Source organism: Pelobates fuscus, chromosome 6 (genome assembly GCF_036172605.1).
Source record: "Pelobates fuscus isolate aPelFus1 chromosome 6, aPelFus1.pri, whole genome shotgun sequence".
Taxonomy (NCBI): domain Eukaryota; kingdom Metazoa; phylum Chordata; class Amphibia; order Anura; family Pelobatidae; genus Pelobates; species Pelobates fuscus.
Window position 1 is genome coordinate 237,162,099 of NC_086322.1, and position 20,565 is coordinate 237,182,663.

At 48.4% G+C, this 20,565-nt stretch overlaps 1 protein-coding gene across 1 annotated transcript in view; it reads right to left on the reverse strand.

Moving 5' to 3' along the window:
- The window catches only part of DNAJC7 (DnaJ heat shock protein family (Hsp40) member C7), a 118,479-nt gene that overhangs the window by 74,269 nt on the left and 23,645 nt on the right, over window positions 1-20,565 (reverse strand). Inside the window, exons 2-3 of the mRNA XM_063458903.1 lie at window positions 13,293-13,381; window positions 1,270-1,394 (exon numbers count right to left, since the gene is read on the reverse strand). Of these exons, the coding sequence (XP_063314973.1) occupies window positions 1,270-1,394; window positions 13,293-13,381 (214 nt within the window). The remainder of the gene's footprint in view (window positions 1-1,269; window positions 1,395-13,292; window positions 13,382-20,565) is intronic.

The following is a 20,565-nucleotide window of genomic DNA, read 5'->3' on the forward strand; positions in this document are numbered from 1 at the left end:
CACTATTTGGCCCTTGTCATTTGCCAACTTTTCCGGCTTTCAAAAGATATGAAATTCAACAACTGACTGTTCACTTACTGCTTACCATGACAGGTGCCACTGTAACGATGTAACCAATGTTATTCACTTTACTTGTCAATGGTTTTAATGTTTTGGCTGATCAATGAAACAAAAACACTGCCATCTACTGGCCTCAGATGTTAACATGAAGTTACTGTTTTGCCAAATACAAATTACGTTACTCCTATTTCCAATTTAATGTGAATAGAATTAAAATTTAAATGTATTTACCTCTGTCACGTAACTGAATGTCTCCCTCTTGGCTCTTTGTCAAGCATAGACAATGTTTCTATTTCCCATTCTCTGTAATGTAACCCTGGCTAAACTGAAAAGTAATGTCAATTGCAAAAATCTATAAAAGGGACACTGTTGGCACCCAGACCACTTCAGCTCATTGAAGTGTTCTGGGTGAAAACTCCCACCACCCGTGGCATGTAATTATTGCAGTTTTTATAAACTGAAATAATTACCTGCTAGGGTTAAATCCTCCTCTATTGGCTGTCTTCTCTAATGGCTATGCATGAGGACTTCCAGCAACGCCGGAATCCCTATAGGAAAGCATTGAATAATGCTTTCCTATGGGGAGATCCGAATGTGAGCACGGCTGGACCCAGGTAAGTGACAGAAAGGGTTAGTAACCCTTTCTGCACCACGGGGGTGAGCCTTGACATAGGGGGAAGCTATATTTAAGAAAGGCTTTGACAACTTATATGGGGTTGGCAAGATCGAACGCATCTGCCACTGAGCTAAGCCTGGCTGTTTAGGGCCCTATTCATTGAGAGTGGTCAGCAAACACTTAACAATAAGCCAGACCTGCAAGGCCGGACTTAGATTAGTTGAACTAACCAAGGCTTCTTGCAAATTATATAACTACTTACTCTGGGAGGTAGCAAGGGCACTCCTGGTGGGCTGTAGTGGTTATTTTGCTTGGTGTGTTCCTTTAACATAAGTTATAGGTACTTTTCAGTGTTTTACACAATTGTATCATTTCTAGAGAATCAAATATTCTCCTTAAAATGCCATGTGGATTAATTCTGGTATAAAGGAATACATGTGGGGCAATCAACATAAAAACATGAAACATTTTACAAAAACCATGCAGCCACGTAACCGCTTTTTCAGTATATTGTTTAATGTTCCTTTGCAATTCCTTATTTTGATCACCGAACAGCATATTTAAGACAAGCCATTTTCTAAAAAGTTCCCTACCTTAACAAAGGTGTCATCTAGTCGCACGGCTTGTTGGGCATCTTCCAGGGCCTCACGGTACTTCGACAGCATCATCAAGGTAGCTGCCCTGTTTCCATAGTAACTGGCATTTTTATGGGACCAGTCTATATACAAAAAAAAAAAAAACACACGGCTCCAGGTTACTTTAGCTACAAAGAAATAGTACCTGCATGCATTGAACATTTTGTCTTCCTTCCAGTCAGTGGACATAAAAGGTTTTCCCAGGTGAATAATTCAATTGGCATGTATTTATGTACAAATGGATATATGCAAAATTATCTGGCCAGTTATGAACATATAGGTATGTGAGAGGGAGTGTTCAATAAAATGTAGTTAATTTGGCATGTGTGAGAGAAAGCGGCTTAAGAGGTGCACATGAAAATATGACACCCCACCCCCCCTTATAACACATTCAGGATAAGATTTTGTCTCAAGGGATGTGATTTGTGATAGTCAGTGATAGAGCAGCAGCTCCTAAATTATACATTCTGCATTCTCAACTCCACATAAGTGACATGTCTAGTCACAATTAGAGAGTACTGCATACTCTTTGATGCCAGTGATGTGATATAAGCACTCAAGCTAAACTCTCAGTGTACAAGTCAGCCTGTCACAGAAACTGGCTGTATTTAGACTTGGTACATATGGCCAGGAAGCAGCTGGAAGCAATATATGTTATGTTGACGTTACATACCAATGTGAGCTCAGAGAAGAGGATAAAGATTTATGCTATGTGACTAAAAAAGCCTGTGGAACTGCTCTGACTATTCTGAGTATAATGGTAGACTATTGATGGGAAAACAATGTATCTAATAATCCATTAATAAAATATAATGGTAGGAACGATACATAATATAAAAATAAATGTAACATTTAAAAAAAAAAAAAAATGTTGTTTAACTTATCCTGTATATTTCACAAATAAGTTTATGAGGCCTTAAAAATATAACTTAATGTAGAACCACACAACTAAAACTTGATGCTCCCATCTTGGCTCTCTGCCAATCATAAATGTTACCCTTTTTCTCAACTAAACATACCGTTTAAAAAAGGAAACCAAAACAATGTTTCTGCTCCTCATTTGCATTGTGCGTCCTGACTATGTCTGGATTGATTTATCACTTGCTAAATTTTTAAACAAGTTTTAAACGAAAATTGAGCATTACATAAAAAAGATTAAACTGCTACAGGTAGTTTCCAATGATTTATTCAATGGTGTAGTTTACATAGAAGTATCAACTGCCATTTTTACATTTGTAAGAATCTGATTGATTGTTTAACTCTCTCTTTAATGGGGGGAATAAATACTTTAGCACAATTAAAGGGACACTAAGCACTAAATAACTTTAAATTGGTTTTGGTGTACAGACCATGTCCCTGCAGTCTCAATGCCTTATTCTCTGTCATTTAGAAGTTAAATCACTTTATGCAGCCATGGCCACACCTCCCCTGGCTGAGAATCACACAGTCTTCCCCAAAATAGTCTGCATGTTTTTAGCTTCCCTTATTGTGTCTTTAATTGAGAATTTCTTATCTCCTTCTCTGTAATAGACTGCTGGAGCCTACAGAAGTCTCCCATGTACAATTAAAGTTCAACTAACAGATAAGGCATTGAACACTTATGACGTAAACACACTATGTTGCAAGATATGATTCAAAACTTAAAAAAAATTCCCATGGTGTTTGTGTGTGTCACAGATGAGGTGTGACTAGGGCTATATAAACAATGTTATTTAGGTTTTTATTCCTAATATTTTAGTGTCTTTGTGCGCACACACATTATATATATATATATATATATATATATATATATATATATATATATATATATTATAGGTCCCCCCACACCATGTGCAGTAAAAATGAAGAAAAGTAAACTCCCTCAGCGCTGCTTACCTGCGATGTCATGTATTAGACATTGCCTCCTTAACAGTTGGTCCAATGCAATGCTTCTGATAGAGGAGCATTGGTGACCTGATGCACGAGCGCAGCATGCGCATCCAATCTTCCCCATAGGAAAGCTCTGAATTTTATAGCATGACAGGAGGCTTCATATTTGCTTAAGTCTCTCTTTACTAGAACTCCACAGCAGCACATTAACAGAGAGATAAACACCAAAGACAAAAACATAAGGTATCTATATAAGGCTCCTCCTAAGTCACCATTTCCTCTTTCTTTGCTGCTCCGCGGACAGTACAGGACAGAGTACCTCTGCCTCCTGTTTTTTCTGGGTGGCTGTGGTTTTTTTTTATATGTGACATTTTGGAAATGCTAATTATTCATATGTGTATTTATTCCTCCATTCTACTGAGTTTGTATTTGACCTATTTTATTGTTTGGTTCCTTTTCCTGGTTTCTATTTTCCGTTTTTCTATGTATTATTTGTTCCTCCGTTTTCTTTGGGGTATTTATGCTTTATTTCTCTTCTTTTTCTGCCTTTGGGGTTTTTTCCCTTTGTTCCCCTGTGTGCTTGGTTTCATTTACGGTCGCCGGGAAGCGGTCTTCCGACCGCCTCCCGTGCCGACCGTCGGGACCGCAGAGAAAGACTCCAGCGGTCCCTCATGCGCTATGTATTGATTCCCGCCCGCCGGCTTCGTCCGCCGAGCGGGAATCCCCTACCGGCTTCCCTGTCCCTCCCTCCCTCGCCTCGCTCGCATCCTGGCTATACACGTGCGGCGTGGAGAGGGTACAGGGAGCCTCTCTGTTGCCGCGAGTTGCGGCTTAGGTGCGCCCTCTCCCCCGTGACCGCGTGGCCTGCTATGCCTGCCGCGTGGGCGCCCTTCATTTAAGGGCGCAGGGCCCCCATTTTCTTTTCTGTGTAAAGTTTACTCTAGGGATTACAGTCTGTTTTACACTTCTACACCTTATATTCATTGGAGATTTACACTTATATTCATTGGAGATTTATATTTATTTTTTATATTCCATGCTTCACTAGTCAGTTTTCCCTAGATTCATTATATATCTCTCAGGTGTTATTTGAGGTTTTGCTATGTGCATGTGTCTTCCCTGTCTCACAGCATATGGCTGTACAATGCGTGTTTGCTTAGGGCTCTGCTGCTGGCAGTTGCTCTCTGTGCATGGATTCTGTGCCCTTGCTGCTTACACTATGCATGTTCCTGGACTAATTGAGGATTGGTTACTGCTTACATCTGCATATTTCCTGCGGGGGACCCTACTGGGGACACTAGCCCTCACACTGTTCTGGACCTGACCTGGGGACGCTGGTACATCTCTACCCTACACGCCTCCGTGTCAAGATATGCCTGCCTGTCACCTCTACGGATTTACGTTTTGCCTCCATACACCTCTGGCCGGTGCTACCCGTGCCCAGATACTGGCCAGCTGTAGTCTGTGCCCCTATGATTGGCCTGCTTTGTCTGTGCCCCTTGATTGGCCAGTTTTGTCTGTGCCCCATGATTTGGCCTGCGTTGTCTGTGCCATTTTATGCATGCTACTGGCCTGGCGGCTCCACTCCTGGACCCCTGTTTGTTGTGCCGGCATGCGTATAATACTTGCCTCTGCCAACTATAGGGGTGCGCCCCCTGCTGCCTGTTCTCTATCTCCTTAGGTGTCACATACCATCATCTCGGATATTATGGAGGCCTCTGCACAGGAGCAGAGTTTGCAGGCATTGTTTGATGCGGCGGGGTCCGCCTCTGTGGAGACAGCCCTGGCTAGGGCCCTCCCTCTATCACAACCGGAAAGAGGCGCGAGTGGAACCCCCCGCTTGGCAGACGACTCGGCTGAGTCAAACTCTCATGGGAGGGGGCAGGCAAGTGCGCAAATGCGCTATTGGAAGGGCGAAGTCCCTAAACCACGCTCCCGGTAGGGCAAGGCTCCGGCGAAGCGACATGGTTCGAGGTTATTAACCTCGCCGGCCTCGCGCCGCCGTCTATCGGGCGCAGGGGAGGAGGCCTCCTTGCTCCCCCCTATCATAGGCCGTACTGGATGATTGGCGGGCAGACCAACTCCCTTCAATGGCAGAAGATGATTAGGACTAGGACCGTAGATTGGCCCAAGTTGGCGCTAGGAGGATAAGACGCGCCAGGAACAGGGGCCCCCACGGTGGTGCCGGGAGACGACATCTTTCCGGATGCTAAAGGTGAACCTCTGTCTGACCTCCACTCTATCTGGCACCCCAGGTCCTCATAATGGTCGCGGCCCGACCACTTAGCACAATTCGTGCGCTACTGGGTCCGTAGACCCCTGGAAAGGGAGGCCCGCGAGTAACTTCGGGCAGAATGCCCCTGGCCGTCCTGCCGGACAAGGTGACGGGGGACCCGGATTTTGACCCCCTGGTGGCCTCGTACTTGAATCGTACGGCTCGGGACCCCACGTAAGGGGTCGAGCGTCGCCTCCGCCCGGCGCAAGATGAACAGCCGGATAGACTGGGTCCTTTGTGCAGGATGTTGGCCCTGACGGACGTGGCCTGCACAGATGGTACGAGCCTGGACCCGGCCATCATGCGGGATTGGACACTACGCCCCAGTTGCTTTCTTGGCAATGCTAATGTGGTTCTGCACCGAACGCAGGTACACGGCTCTGTTCCGTATGGACACCAAGCTATCGGAACTAGGATCCGAAGAATTGGGCCCCCCTGGCAATAAGTCCTACTGTTCCGGGAACCTTTCTTTAAGGATCTACAGAAACGCATCAATTTATTCGCTTCCCTGGATAATGCAGAGTACTCTATACAGAAGGTGTTTCCGTGCCAGAGGACGGGCGAGACTTCCTACGGGTGTGTACATCTCCTGCCACTTTCAATCCCCCTCTATTGCATACAGACAGATTGTTTCACTGCAGAGACTGGTGGCAGGAAGTGTCTTCAAATGCTTGGGTCCATCAGTCGGTACGAGGTTATGTCATGGACTTCGCCTCCCCACCGACGCAGGTTGGACCTCCGAGTCTCCTTCATCGCGAGAGTTCAACGTTCTTTGATAGCTTCGGAGGTTCGGACCCTGCTCGCCTTTGGCGCTACCCAGCGAGCCCCGAATTTGGGGGGCTTCCTTAGCTCGTTTTTTCTAGTGAAGATGAAGTCGGGGGAGCTCCGCCCGGTGGTCGTTTTTCGGGAATTGAACACCTTCGTTGTCTGCGACCACTTCAAGTTGGAGGGAATTCATCTCCTTCGGGACCTTCCCCAGCCGGGGGGCTTGTTCATGTGACTGGACCTGAAGGATGCTTACCTCTTCGTCCTGGTGGACAAGAGTGGTCGCGGGTTGCTTCGCTTCACCTGGAATGGCACCCCTCGCCAATTCACATGTTCGGTCTCAGCTCGGCCCCTTGGTGTTTCACCGAGCTGCTGACGCCTGTGATTGCCCGATTCTGGTCGGAGGGCGTCCGTTTCCTGTTGTTTCTGGATGATTTGCTGGTCCTCTGCGGAGATCCCTCCAGGCTCAGATGTCACAAACGTTCGGCGATCTCCTTCTTGAAGCTCCCGGGATTCGTAGCTCATCTGAAGAAATCAGCTTTGGGACCTTCCCAGACGGTGGAGTGGTCAATGCGACGGCATGCGTTCCCCGTCTGCCTTTGGCACCGGTGGCATCCGCCCAGGAGGTGATGAGAAGGATATTGAGGCAAGTTCGGATTCCCCTTCAATTGTTTGCTCGCGTGGTGGGCCTCCTCTCAGCCTTGATACAGGCAATATACCCGGGCCCACTACATTACAGGACCATGCAACGGCTGAAGACCCCTGTTCTACGCATGTGACCTTCCTCAGACCGGATGGTTTTCTCTGTTCCCGGACGTGAAGGCCGGACTGCACTGGTGGCTTCTGCGCATGGCCGCATGGAACGGCAAGGCGATATTCAGACCAACCTCGGATTTCGAGCTGGAATCGACTGCAAGCCTCTTAGACTCCCACATCACACTCTTTCTCAGTCAATCACATTTTCTTTTATCTGCCGTGGGAGTCAAACCTGACGACTGATTGGTTCTCCAGACATTGGAAGGATGCCAGCGACTGGGCGCTCTCTCGACCCTTCTTCATCGTACTCGTACGTCGCTAGGGTTTGTTCATGGTGGGTCTATTCGCCTCCGGGACGACCATCGGATTCGGACGTGCTTTGGTTGGCTCTCGGATCCAGCGTGCGCGGTGGTGGTCGCGCTTCGACAGGTGCGGTTGTTTTCTCAGGAAGCATAGGTGTTTCCTCCATTCGCCTCTATCCCCCGGGTGTTACTTCTAGTTTGTGGTCGACGCGTGTCCTTAGTGTTGTTGACTCCGCTATTGCGAGATCGGTCGGGTTCACAGAGCTTCTGGATTTTCCAGTCGGGATCCTCTTTTCTTACCGTCCTCTCGAATACTCCTCTTGGACTCTTTCGGGAGTGCCTGGTAGGTCGAGGCGTCGTCACTATCGGCCAGGGGCCTTCTCTGGGACCCCTGAGCTCCCGGGACCAGGAGATGTTTACCTCTCAGCATGGATTTCATAGTGTCGTTGGTGTTTAGGACAGGATGCTGAACCCTTTTTCCGGCCCGTGACCTACTTGCTGAGTGTCTTGTCCCTCCTCGATGTTTTGGGACGGTTGTGCGGTCTGGTTCTTGTGATTAGTCATTTATTTAGGTGGCGCGTGTTCCGTTTGGAGGTTTTTCCCATCAGACCCACTGGTCTGATTTCTACGTGGGATGAGGCTGGCACGTCCTCCAGTGCCTAAATACCCTTCCCTCTGGGAGGTAAGTAGGGTTTTAGCGTTTTTCTTCGGGATTCGGCCGGAGTTCCTTGTTTTTTCCCTCCGCCAGCTTTCTTCTGTGTTTGCCCTCTTGTTGTGTCTGGTTTCCTTCAGACGTGTTTCTGATGTCCGATCCTTCGCCCCTGTCCAATCTCGATGGAGGAGATGGTTATTGTCACTGGCAGGGGTGAATGCGACTCTTGGAGTACATTCGGTTAGCGGCGCTACTGCTTCCGAGTTTTCCTTGATGGGCGTTTCTCCTCTGGACTTTTTTTGTATGTGGCGGTCCGGTCCCGTGAGGAGTTTGCGCCAGTTTATTTTGGACTGTCGGACTATGTTTCTTTTGCTTTGCTGTCGGAGCGTTAAAACAGCAAATATGAAGCCTCCTGTCATGCTATAAAATTGTAGATTATACTAGCTTTAGTGTAACTATAATCTTAATTTTATTAATGACAGGAGGCGAATATTTCCCACCCAGTTTGGTTTCTCCCTCCCTTGTTTTGGATGGATTGCATTGATTGTATTTCTGTTGATTCGTCTGATTGTCTGGGCTAGGTTTGGTAGTCTGGGGTGATGTTGTGGGAAGTGCATGTTATATTGTATTGACGGTCATTAGTGATGGATTTCATGTTTTTATTCTATCAGTACTGGATCGTGGGATTTATGTTTTATCAGTACATTTCGTTCACTAATCAGTGTTTTCGATTCTGTTTATTTCGTTTCAGTTTAATGGTTCGACTTCAGTTCATAGAATCAGCTGTTTGGCAGGATGAAGATCAAGTTCATCCATTATCCGAAGTTTTTCCAGATGGCATTCATTGTTATGTTGTATATTTTTCTTTATTTAGTTTTTGTCATTGTTGTGTACGTTACGTTGTTGCAGCGTGAAAGAGGAAATGGTGACTTAGGAGGAGCCTTATATAGATACCTTATGTTTTTGCCTTTGGTGTTTATCTCTCTGTTAATGTGCTGCTGTGGAGTTCTAGTAAAGAGAGACTTGAGCAAATATTCGCCTCCTGTCATTAATAAAATTAAGATTATAGTTACACTAAAGCTAGTATAATCTACAATTAGTGCCTTCAACATGTGATCGTTTTACAAGGACAGGGCCACTGCCATTGAGATGAAGTGGCCTAGTTGACTACAGTGTTCTTTTAGCCAACGTTTTTGTGCTTAGACTGTCCCATTATGGAAGACAACACTAAAATGTAATGTAAAAATCTTTTATTTTTACCTGACTTTTGTTCAACCAAAATATAATAAAGGGGTAAAAATAAAATAAGTTTACACGAAGCATGTCAAACCTGTGGCTCAGCCAATCAGGGGGGCGCAAAAATCACTTGTCTGACTGACCAGTGATTTTTGCGCCCGCCTCAGCCTGCGCTCCCAGTGCCCCCAGGTAGCGTGCAGTTTCATAAAGGAACAGCACGCACAGTATACCGCTTTGCATAGGAGTGCCGTGTGACTACCCAGTGCTTAGACTGACATCGAGCACTGCCGGAGAACGAGAGGGCCATCCATCTATAGAGCAGAGCTCGCACTACCATCACCTCGGGCGCCGGCTCTATGGGAGAAACAGCTGCTACCAGAGCAGGAAGAGGGAGGTATAAATGGAAGGGGTAGGAAGGAAGACATGAATGGGGGAGATAAAAATGGAAGGGGGAATATGAACTGAAGGGTGGGGGAGAGAGATACGTATGGGGAGAGAGAGACTTACTTGGATAGAAAGGGGATGGGGGATGGTGGGAGAGAATCACGGATGGAAGGGGGAAGGTGAAGAAACGTGGATGGAAGGGGGAAGGTGAAGAAACGTGGATGGAAGGGGGAAGGTGAAGAAACGTGGATGGAAGGGGGAAGGTGAAGAAACGTGGATGGAAGGGGGAAGGTGAAGAAACGTGGATGGAAGGGGGAAGGTGAAGAAACGTGGATGGAAGGGGGAAGGTGAAGAAACGTGGATGGAAGGGGGAAGGTGAAGAAACGTGGATGGAAGGGGGAAGGTGAAGAAACGTGGATGGAAGGGGGAAGGTGAAGAAACGTGGATGGAAGGGGGAAGGTGAAGAAACGTGGGTGGAAGGGGGAAGGTGAAGAAGCGTGGGTGGAAGGGGGAAGGTGAAGAAGCGTGGGTGGAAGGGGGAAGGTGAAGAAGCGTGGGTGGAAGGGGGAAGGTGAAGAAGCGTGGGTGGAAGGGGGAAGGGGATGGAAGGGGGAAGGTGAAGAAGCGTGGGTGGAAGGGGGAAGGTGAAGAAGCGTGGGTGGAAGGGGGAAGGTGAAGAAGCGTGGGTGGAAGGGGGAAGGTGAAGAAACGTGGGTGGAAGGGGGAAGGTGAAGAAACGTGGGTGGAAGGGGGAAGGTGAAGAAGCGTGGGTGGAAGGGGGAAGGTGAAGAAGCGTGGGTGGAAGGGGGAAGGTGAAGAAGCGTGGGTGGAAGGGGGAAGGTGAAGAAGCGTGGGTGGAAGGGGGAAGGTGAAGAAGCGTGGGTGGAAGGGGGAAGGTGAAGAAGCGTGGATGGAAGGGGGAAGGTGAAGAAGCGTGGATGGAAGGGGGAAGGTGAAGAAGCGTGGATGGAAGGGGGAAGGTGAAGAAGCGTGGATGGAAGGGGGAAGGTGAAGAAGCGTGGATGGAAGAAGGTGAAGAAGCGTGGATGGAAGGGGGAAGGTGAAGAAGCGTGGATGGAAGGGGGAAGGTGAAGAAGCGTGGATGGAAGGGGGAAGGTGAAGAAGCGTGGATGGAAGGGGGAAGGTGAAGAAGCGTGGATGGAAGGGGGAAGGTGAAGAAGCGTGGATGGAAGGGGGAAGGTGAAGAAGCGTGGATGGAAGGGGGAAGGTGAAGAAGCGTGGATGGAAGGGGGAAGGTGAAGAAGCGTGGATGGAAGGGGGAAGGTGAAGAAGCGTGGATGGAAGGGGGAAGGTGAAGAAGCGTGGATGGAAGGGGGAAGGTGAAGAAGCGTGGATGGAAGGGGGAAGGTGAAGAAGCGTGGATGGAAGGGGGAAGGTGAAGAAGCGTGGATGGAAGGGGGAAGGTGAAGAAGCGTGGATGGAAGGGGGAAGGTGAAGAAGCGTGGATGGAAGGGGGAAGGTGAAGAAGCGTGGATGGAAGGGGGAAGGTGAAGAAGCGTGGATGGAAGGGGGAAGGTGAAGAAGCGTGGATGGAAGGGGGAAGGTGAAGAAGCGTGGATGGAAGGGGGAAGGTGAAGAAGCGTGGATGGAAGGGGGAAGGTGAAGAAGCGTGGATGGAAGGGGGAAGGTGAAGAAGCGTGGATGGAAGGGGGAAGGTGAAGAAGCGTGGATGGAAGGGGGAAGGTGAAGAAGCGTGGATGGAAGGGGGAAGGTGAAGAAGCGTGGATGGAAGGGGGAAGGTGAAGAAGCGTGGATGGAAGGGGGAAGGTGAAGAAGCGTGGATGGAAGGGGGAAGGTGAAGAAGCGTGGATGGAAGGGGGAAGGTGAAGAAGCGTGGATGGAAGGGGGAAGGTGAAGAAGCGTGGATGGAAGGGGGAAGGTGAAGAAGCGTGGATGGAAGGGGGAAGGTGAAGAAGCGTGGATGGAAGGGGGAAGGTGAAGAAGCGTGGATGGAAGGGGGAAGGTGAAGAAGCGTGGATGGAAGGGGGAAGGTGAAGAAGCGTGGATGGAAGGGGGAAGGTGAAGAAGCGTGGATGGAAGGGGGAAGGTGAAGAAGCGTGGATGGAAGGGGGAAGGTGAAGAAGCGTGGATGGAAGGGGGAAGGTGAAGAAGCGTGGATGGAAGGGGGAAGGTGAAGAAGCGTGGATGGAAGGGGGAAGGTGAAGAAACGTGGATGGAAGGGGGAAGGTGAAGAAACGTGGATGGAAGGGGGAAGGTGAAGAAACGTGGATGGAAGGGGGAAGGTGAAGAAACGTGGATGGAAGGGGAAGGTGAAGAAACGTGGATGGAAGGGGGAAGGTGAAGAAACGTGGATGGAAGGGGGAAGATGAAGAAACATGGATGAAGGGGGAAGAGAAACATGGAGGAAAACAGACATGGATGGAAGAGGGGAGAGAGACATGGAGGGAAACAGACATGGATGAAAGAAGCGAGCGGAGTAGAGTATGCAGCTACACCTTACTCTGCCTGGAGATTGCAGAGGGACTAGAGAGCAAGTGTATCGGACAGTTTCACTACCTACCTGGCCAAGACTGCAGTTTGCAGAAGCACTGAGGGAGCGAGCAGAGCAGACACTTCAGACATTGGCATTACTACTGAGATAGTAAGTAACTTGAGGTGAAAGTTTTGAGTAAATTATATATATTTACTCAGTATTACATATTGTTTACATGTGAATGATGCAAGTAATTTTAGTTTGTGTTGGTCTAGGTCGAACTTTTTTTTTTTATTCTTTTGCGGACCACATAAGCTTAAAGGACCACTCTAGGCACCCAGACCACTTCATCTTAATGAAGTGGTCTGGGTGCCAGGTCCAGCTAGGGTTAAACCATTTTTTTTAATAAACATAGCAGTTTCAGAGAAACTGCTATGTTTATAAATGGGTTAATCCAGCCTCCAAATCCTCTAGTGGCTGTCTCATTGACAGCTGCTAGAGGCGCTTGCGTGATTCTCACTGTGAAAATCACAGTGAGAGCACGCAAGCGTCCATAGGAAAGCATTGATAATTCTTTCCTATGAGACCGGCTGAATGCACGCGCAGCTCTTGCCGCGCGTGCGCATTCAGCCGAATGGGAGGATCGGAGGCGGAGAGGAGGAGGAGGAGAGCTCCCCGCCCGGCGCTGGAATAAAGGTAAGTTTTAACCCTTTCCTCATCCCAGAGCCCGGCGGGAGGGGGTCCCTGAGGGTGGGGGCACCCTCAGGGCACTATAGTGCCAGAAAAACGAGTATGTTTCCTGGCACTATAGTGGTACTTTAAGCCTTGTTTATCTGGCCCGAGTTAGCAGTTGAGTTTGACATGCTTGGTTTACATCATCTATTATATTTTTAGGGGGAGGTGGAGATTATGCTGCTACTGAAAACTGGAGGAGCAGAGACCCGTATGCGAAACTTTACCTCACCAAAATCTGGGATTTTTTTTTTTATATACAATATCGCCACAATGTCTTAAATAAGTCAATACTTTTACAGAACAGAAAGGGTGTGCCACTTTGTGATTCATAAAAATAATTAATAAAACGTGTAATGCAGAAGTTCCAGAATGAATTAAATGATGGGCAAGGTGAGTCAAGGCGTTCTCACACGATATAAACAGTATTTCATAAATGTGTTGATATTAACTACAAAGCAAGCGTTGGCAGAGGAATGCCAAGGTCACAATTAAATACAGTATGGCCTGCTTGCACAAAAATATAGCTTATCCTGGTTTCAAAGTTTCACTCACTTATTGCTTTTGTGTAGTAGTTGTAAGCTTCGTTGTAATCCTTTAGTGCATAAAATGCATTTCCCTTCTCTTTGCAAGCTTCAGCCTCTCTGTAAGAAAAGTAAAACAACTGCAAGTAAATAATGTGTCTTTAAAAATCAGGAACAATTTATGGGTGGGTATGTTCTGAAAATGTAAATCTTAAATAGGCAGTGCTGCCAACTAGATCATTTTGCACTGCAATTTCAGTTTCTCTAAGACCCCATGTTACATTTACTGTATGTAGAATTTATTAACATGACATATCTTGCCATATGTACCAGCACATTGTGTGAAACTCTTACAATGGAAAGTTAACCTCTATTCTCTCAGCAATATGGATACACAAACTAGCTTTCTTTTTGCTAGGGGAATCAATGCAAAGCAAATCATAGTTTTGCAAATTATGCAGGATACTTTGACTCTATGAATTCAAGCAGCAAGTAATTGGGGAGTAATTAGGGAGGAGCAACAATAATGTTCTGTACAGTATACTTCTAGTACTGAAAGTGGACATTAAAGGATCACTGTAATGGTAATGGTTATGGTGCCAGGAGTGCCCTGGCACCACTCATTGTATGTAGTCAAACCATTTTAAAACAGTTTGACTTCTTACCTGGAGTCAATCAGGCACTGCTTTCCACATCCATTACTGTGGATGAAGAGCCTGACCTCCTAAGCAGGTGCTTCAGGTTACTCTCCTGAGCTAAACCCTGCAATTCAGCCAGTGCTTTGCAAACTAAGCCAGGTCTTATAAGTAGGGACTATTTTTTCCTCTCATAGGGAGTTTGGACTTTGGCAATGGGCTGACGCTTTAAGAGGTATTATAGTCACCTGAACAACTACATGCCTATCCCTGCAGGCATTTTATTGTAAACAGTGCCTTTTCAAAGAATGGCAGTCACTCAGACGGCCACTAGAGGTGTTTCCTGGGTCAGTGCTGCATGTTCAGTTTCTCCACGCTTTGCATTAAGGTGCTGAACTTTCCCCATAGAGATGCCAAGTCAATGCAGCTCTATGACATGTCGAATGGCCAGCACAGCGTTTTGCCACGTGTGTGCATTTAAGGGACTCTCCACTGCCAGGAAAACATATCAGTTTTCCCGGCACTGCAGGACCCTGCAGTACCCCGCCTCCATTCCACCCCCCATCCCATGTTTCTGAAGGAGTTAAAACCCCTTCAGTGACTTACCTGAATACAGCGCAGATGTCCCTCGGCACTGGGTCAGGCTCCACCCACGCTCCTCCCCCGCCGGCTGACCTAATGCACATGCATTAAAAACTGCAATAATTACACTTGCAGGGTTAAGGGTGGTGAGAGTTTGCACCCAGACCACTTCAATGGGCAGAAGTGGTCTGGGTGCACTTTAATGGGCAGAAGTGGTCTGGGTGCCTGGAGTGTCCCTTTAAAAACACAGTGGGAAAGCATTGGATTGGCTGAGATCATCAATTCTGGAGGCCGACTGTGGGTGGAAGCAGCACCGGCAGATGTACATGGCGCTGGAATAAAGGTACATTTTAACCCTATTTAAGTGGGCAAAGGGGGCTAACGTGGATTTTACACTAAAGGGTCAGGAATACACATGTGAATTCCTGACCCTATAGTGTCCATTTAAGATGAGCTCTATTTCAGTTGCTAAGCTAAGTTAACTACAAACTACAGACATGAAAAGTGTAGAACAAAATTGAAGGGTCCAGGTATTGAGATACGGAACAGAGAAGAAAATATGATAAATATAAATAAAGGCATTTGGAAAAAGGGGTTGGAAATCAATATGATACAAAAGGGGTATACGATACATGGAAAAGAACATTGAAAAGAAAAGAACAAAAAAAAACAAAAACACAAGACAGTGCCACTTTAAAGGGACACTATAGGCACCCAGACCACTTCAGCTCACTGAGGTGGTCTGGGTGCAGTGTTCAAGGTCCCTTAACCCTGCAATGGTAATTATTGCAGTTTTTGATAAACTGTAATAATTGCCTTGAAGAGTGAACTCCACCTCCCACAGTGACCAAAGGTGTCTGAGATTTACTCCCCGTACTCTTGGGAAAGGACTCCATTTCCACTACCTTAAAGGACACTCCAGTGCCAGGAAAACAAATCGTTTTCCTGGCACTGCAGGTCCCCTTCTCCCTCCCACCCCCCATCACATGTTGCTGAAGGGGTGAAAACCCCTTCAGTGACTTACCTGAGACCACCGCCGATGTCCCTCGGCGGTGGTTTAGGGTCCGCCCACGCTCCTCGGCGGTGGTTTAGGGTCCGCCGGCGGATGCGACCTAATGCGCATGCGCGGAAATACACGCATTAGACCTCCCCATAGGAAAGCATTGAAAATGCTTTAAATGCTTTTCTATGGGGATTTTAGCGACACTGGAGGTCCTCACATAGCGTGAGGACGTCCAGCAACGCTATAGCACAGAAAACCTGTGCTATAGACCAGGAAGTGCCCTATAGTGGCTGTCTAGTATACAGACAATAGAGGAGGAGTTAACCCTGCAATGTAAATATTGCAGTTTATGAAAACTGCCATTTTTACAGTTGCAGGGTTAAGGGTAGTGGGAGTTGGCACCCAGACCACTCCAATGGGCAGAAGTGGTCTGGGTGCTTGGAGTGACCCTTTAAGGGTTATATCTACCTTAGGATTGTAATGGACTTCCTTGCTCTTGCCAAGCAAACTGTGCCATTAATAAAATATATACACGTTTTCTGAGCATTAGGCAGGAGGTTTCTGGATAGCATTAATAACAAGTTGCACTCTGGAGGCTGAGGCAGGTCCAGACCACAAACCTTCACTATCAGGCTGTAGATTTTTTGACCAAAACTGTTCCTCGAAGGGGCATGACCACCGTATATGCAATAGAGTACTAACTCCAGAATTACTTCACAAGCACTGTGTAGATTGAGTGGGGGCAGGGCCGGCCTTAGGGGTGTGAGAGTTGTACGGCTGCACATGGCGACATGGAAGCAGGGGGTGACATGCAGCCGACACAGATCACACTTGGCCAGCCGGGATTATAATTTTTTTTTAAAAACACTGTGGAAGGGCAGAGTTTACCGTGCGGTTGGGGCAGAGCTAAAAAGTGCCGGGTAACTGCTGCAAGGGAAGCAGGAAGGAGTCCCTACTTCCCCAACAACCAGTTTCCAGGAGTCGCACTGCCTCCACTCCTCCATAATGAACAGAGGTAACTATGTGTGACTGTCTGCCAGCGTTTGTGTGTGTGTGCGTATGAGAGCCTGTCTGCCAGCGTTTGTGTGTGTGTGTGTATGAGACTGTCTGGCAGCGTGTGTGTGTGTGTGTGTGTATGAGAGACTGTCTGCCTGCGTGTGTGTATGTGTATAAGACTGTCTGCCTGAGTGTGTGTGTATGTGTATAAGACTGTCTGCCAGCGTGTGTGTGTGTGTGTGTGTATGAGACTGTCTGGCAGCGTGTGTGTGTGTGTGTGTGTGTGTGTATGAGAGACTGTCTGGCAGCGTGTGTGTGTGTGTGGGGGTGTATGAAAGACTGCCTGGCAGCGTCTGTGTGTGTGTGTGGGTGTATGAGAGACTGCCTGGCAGCGTCTGTGTGTGTGTGTGGGTGTATGAGAGACTGTCTGCCAGCGTCTGTGTGTGTGTGTGTGTATGTATGAGACTGTCTGCGTATATGAGACTGTCTGCCTGCGTGTGTGTGTATGTGTATAAGATTGTCTGCCTGAGTGTGTGTGTATGTGTATGAGACTGTCTGCCAGCGTGTGTGTGTGTGTGTGTATGAGACTGTCTGCCAGCGTGTGTGTGTGTGTGTGTGTATGAGACTGTCTGCCAGCGTGTGTGTGTGTGTGTATATGAGACTGTCTGCCAGCGTGTGTGTGTATGTATGAGACTGTCTGCCAGCGTGTGTGTGTATGTATGAGACTGTCTGCCAGCGTGTGTGTGTGTGTGTGTATGAGACTGTCTGCCAGCGTGTGTGTGTGTGTGTGTGTATGAGACTGTCTGCCAGCGTGTGTGTGTGTGTGTGTGTATGAGACTGTCTGCCAGCGTGTGTGTGTGTATGAGACTGTCTGCCAGCGTGTGTGTGTGTGTGTGTATGAGACTGTCTGCCAGCGTGTGTGTGTGTGTGTGTGTATGAGACTGTCTGCCGGCGTGTGTGTGTGTGTGTGTGTATGAGACTGTCTGCCAGCGTGTGTGTGTGTGTGTGTATGAGACTGTCTGCCAGCGTGTGTGTGTGCGTGTGTGTGTGTATGAGACTGTCTGCCAGCGTGTGTGTGTGTGTGTATGAGACTGTCTGCCAGCGTGTGTGTGTGTGTGTATGAGACTGTCTGCCAGCGTGTGTGTGTGTGTGTGTGTGTGTGTATGAGACTGTCTGCCAGCGTTTGTGTGTGTGTGTGTGTGTGTATGAGACTGTCTGCCAGCGTTTGTGTGTGTGTATGAGACAGTCTGCCAGCGTGTGTGTGTGTGTGTGTGTATGAGACTGTCTGCCAGCGTGTGTGTGTGTGTGTGTATGAGACTGTCTGCCAGCGTGTGTGTGTGTGTGTATGAGACTGTCTGCCAGCGTGTGTGTGTGTGTGTGTGTATGAGACTGTCTGCCAGCGTGTGTATGTGTGTGTGTGTATGAGACTGTCTGCCAGCGTGTGTGTGTGTGTGTATGAGACTGTCTGCCAGCGTGTGTGTGTGTGTGTGTATGAGACTGTCTGCCAGCGTGTGTATGTGTGTGTGTGTGTATGAGACTGTCTGCCAGCGTGTGTATGTGTGTGTGTGTATGAGACTGTCTGCCAGCGTGTGTGTGTGTGTGTATGAGACTGTCTGCCAGCGTGTGTGTGTGTGTGTGTATGAGACTGTCTGCCAGCGTGTGTATGTGTGTGTGTGTATGAGACTGTCTGCCAGCGTGTGTATGTGTGTGTGTGTATGAGACTGTCTGCCAGCGTGTGTGTGTGTGTGTGTGTGTGTATGAGACTGTCTGCCAGCGTGTGTGTGTGTATGAGACTGTCTGCCAGCGTGTGTGTGTGTGTGTGTATGAGACTGTCTGCCAGCGTGTGTGTGTGTGTGTGTATGAGACTGTCTGCCAGCGTGTGTGTGTGTGTGTGTATGAGACTGTCTGCCAGCGTGTGTGTGTGTGTATGAGACTGTCTGCCAGCGTGTGTGTGTGTGTGTATATGAGACTGTCTGCCAGCGTGTGTGTGTATGTATGAGACTGTCTGCCAGCGTGTGTGTGTGTGTGTGTGTATGAGACTGTCTGCCAGCGTGTGTGTGTGTGTGTGTGTGTGTGTGTATGAGACTGTCTGCCAGCGTGTGTGTGTGTGTGTGTGTGTGTATGAGACTGTCTGCCAGCGTGTGTGTGTGTATGAGACTGTCTGCCAGCGTGTGTGTGTGTATGAGACTGTCTGCCAGCGTGTGTGTGTGTGTATGAGACTGTCTGCCAGCGTGTGTGTGTGTGTATGAGACTGTCTGCCAGCGTGTGTGTGTGTGTGTGTATGAGACTGTCTGCCAGCGTGTGTGTGTGTGTGTGTATGAGACTGTCTGCCAGCGTGTGTGTGTGTGTGTGTGTATGAGACTGTCTGCCAGCGTGTGTGTGTGTGTGTGTGTATGAGACTGTCTGCCAGCGTGTGTGTGTGTGTGTGTGTATGAGACTGTCTGCCAGCGTGTGTGTGTGTATGAGACTGTCTGCCAGCGTGTGTGTGTGTGTGTGTGTGTGTATGAGACTGTCTGCCAGCGTGTGCGTGTGTGTGTGTGTGTGTGTGTGTGTATGAGACTGTCTGCCAGCGTTTGTGTGTGTGTATGAGACTGTCTGCCAGCGTGTGTGTGTGTGTGTGTATGAGACTGTCTGCCAGCGTGTGTGTGTGTGTGTGTGTGTATGAGACTGTCTGCCAGCGTGTGTGTGTGTGTGTGTGTATGAGACTGTCTGCCAGCGTGTGTGTGTGTGTGTGTGTGTGTATGAGACTGTCTGCCAGCGTGTGTGTGTGTGTGTATGAGACTGTCTGCCAGCGTGTGTGTGTGTGTGTGTATGAGACTGTCTGCCAGCGTGTGTGTGTGTGTGTGTGTGTATGAGACTGTCTGCCAGCGTGTGTGTGTGTGTGTGTGTGTATGAGACTGTCTGCCAGCGTGTGTGTGTGTGTGTGTGTGTATGAGACTGTCTGCCAGCGTGTGTGTGTGTGTGTGTATGAGACTGTCTGCCAGCGTGTGTGTGTGTGTGTGTATGAGACTGTCTGCCAGCGTGTGTGTGTGTGTGTGTGTGTATGAGACTGTCTGCCAGCGTGTGTGTGTGTGTGTATGAGACTGTCTGCCAGCGTGTGTGTGTGTGTGTGTGTGTGTGTGTGTGTGTGTATGAGACTGTCTGCCAGCGTGTGTGTGTGTGTGTGTGTGATGAGACTGTCTGCCAGCGTGTGTGTGTGTGTGTATGAGACTGTCTGCCAGCGTGTGTGTGTGTGTGTGTGTGTGTATGAGACTGTCTGCCAGCGTTTGTGTGTGTGTGTGTGTGTATGAGACTGTCTGCCAGCGTTTGTGTGTGTGTATGAGACAGTCTGCCAGCGTGTGTGTATGAGACTGTCTGCCAGCGTGTGTGTGTGTGTGTATGAGACTGTCTGCCAGCGTGTGTGTGTGTGTGTGTATGAGACTGTCTGCCAGCGTGTGTGTGTGTGTGTGTATGAGACTGTCTGCCAGCGTGTGTGTGTGTGTGTGTATGAGACTGTCTGCCAGCGTGTGTGTGTGTGTGTGTATGAGACTGTCTGCCAGCGTGTGTGTGTGTGTGTATGAGACTGTCTGCCAGCGTGTGTGTGTGTGTGTGTATGAGACTGTCTGCCAGCGTGTGTGTGTGTGTGTGTGTGTATGAGACTGTCTGCCAGCGTGTGTGTGTGTGTGTGTGTATGAGACTGTCTGCCAGCGTGTGTGTGTGTGTGTGTATGAGACTGTCTGCCAGCGTGTGTGTGTGTGTGTGTGTATGAGACTGTCTGCCAGCGTGTGTGTGTGTGTGTGTGTATGAGACTGTCTGCCAGCGTGTGTGTGTGTGTGTGTGTGTGAGACTGTCTGCCAGCGTGTGTGTGTGTGTGAGTGTCGGAGACTGTCTGCGTACATGACTGTCTGCGTACATGAGTGTCTGCGTACATGAGACTGTCTGCGCACATGAGACTGTCTGCGCACATGAGACTGTCTGCGCACATGAGACTGTCTGCGCACATGAGACTGTCTGCGCACATGAGACTGTCTGCGCACATGAGACTGTCTGCGCACATGAGACTGTCTGCGCACATGAGACTGTCTGCGCACATGAGACTGTCTGCGCAC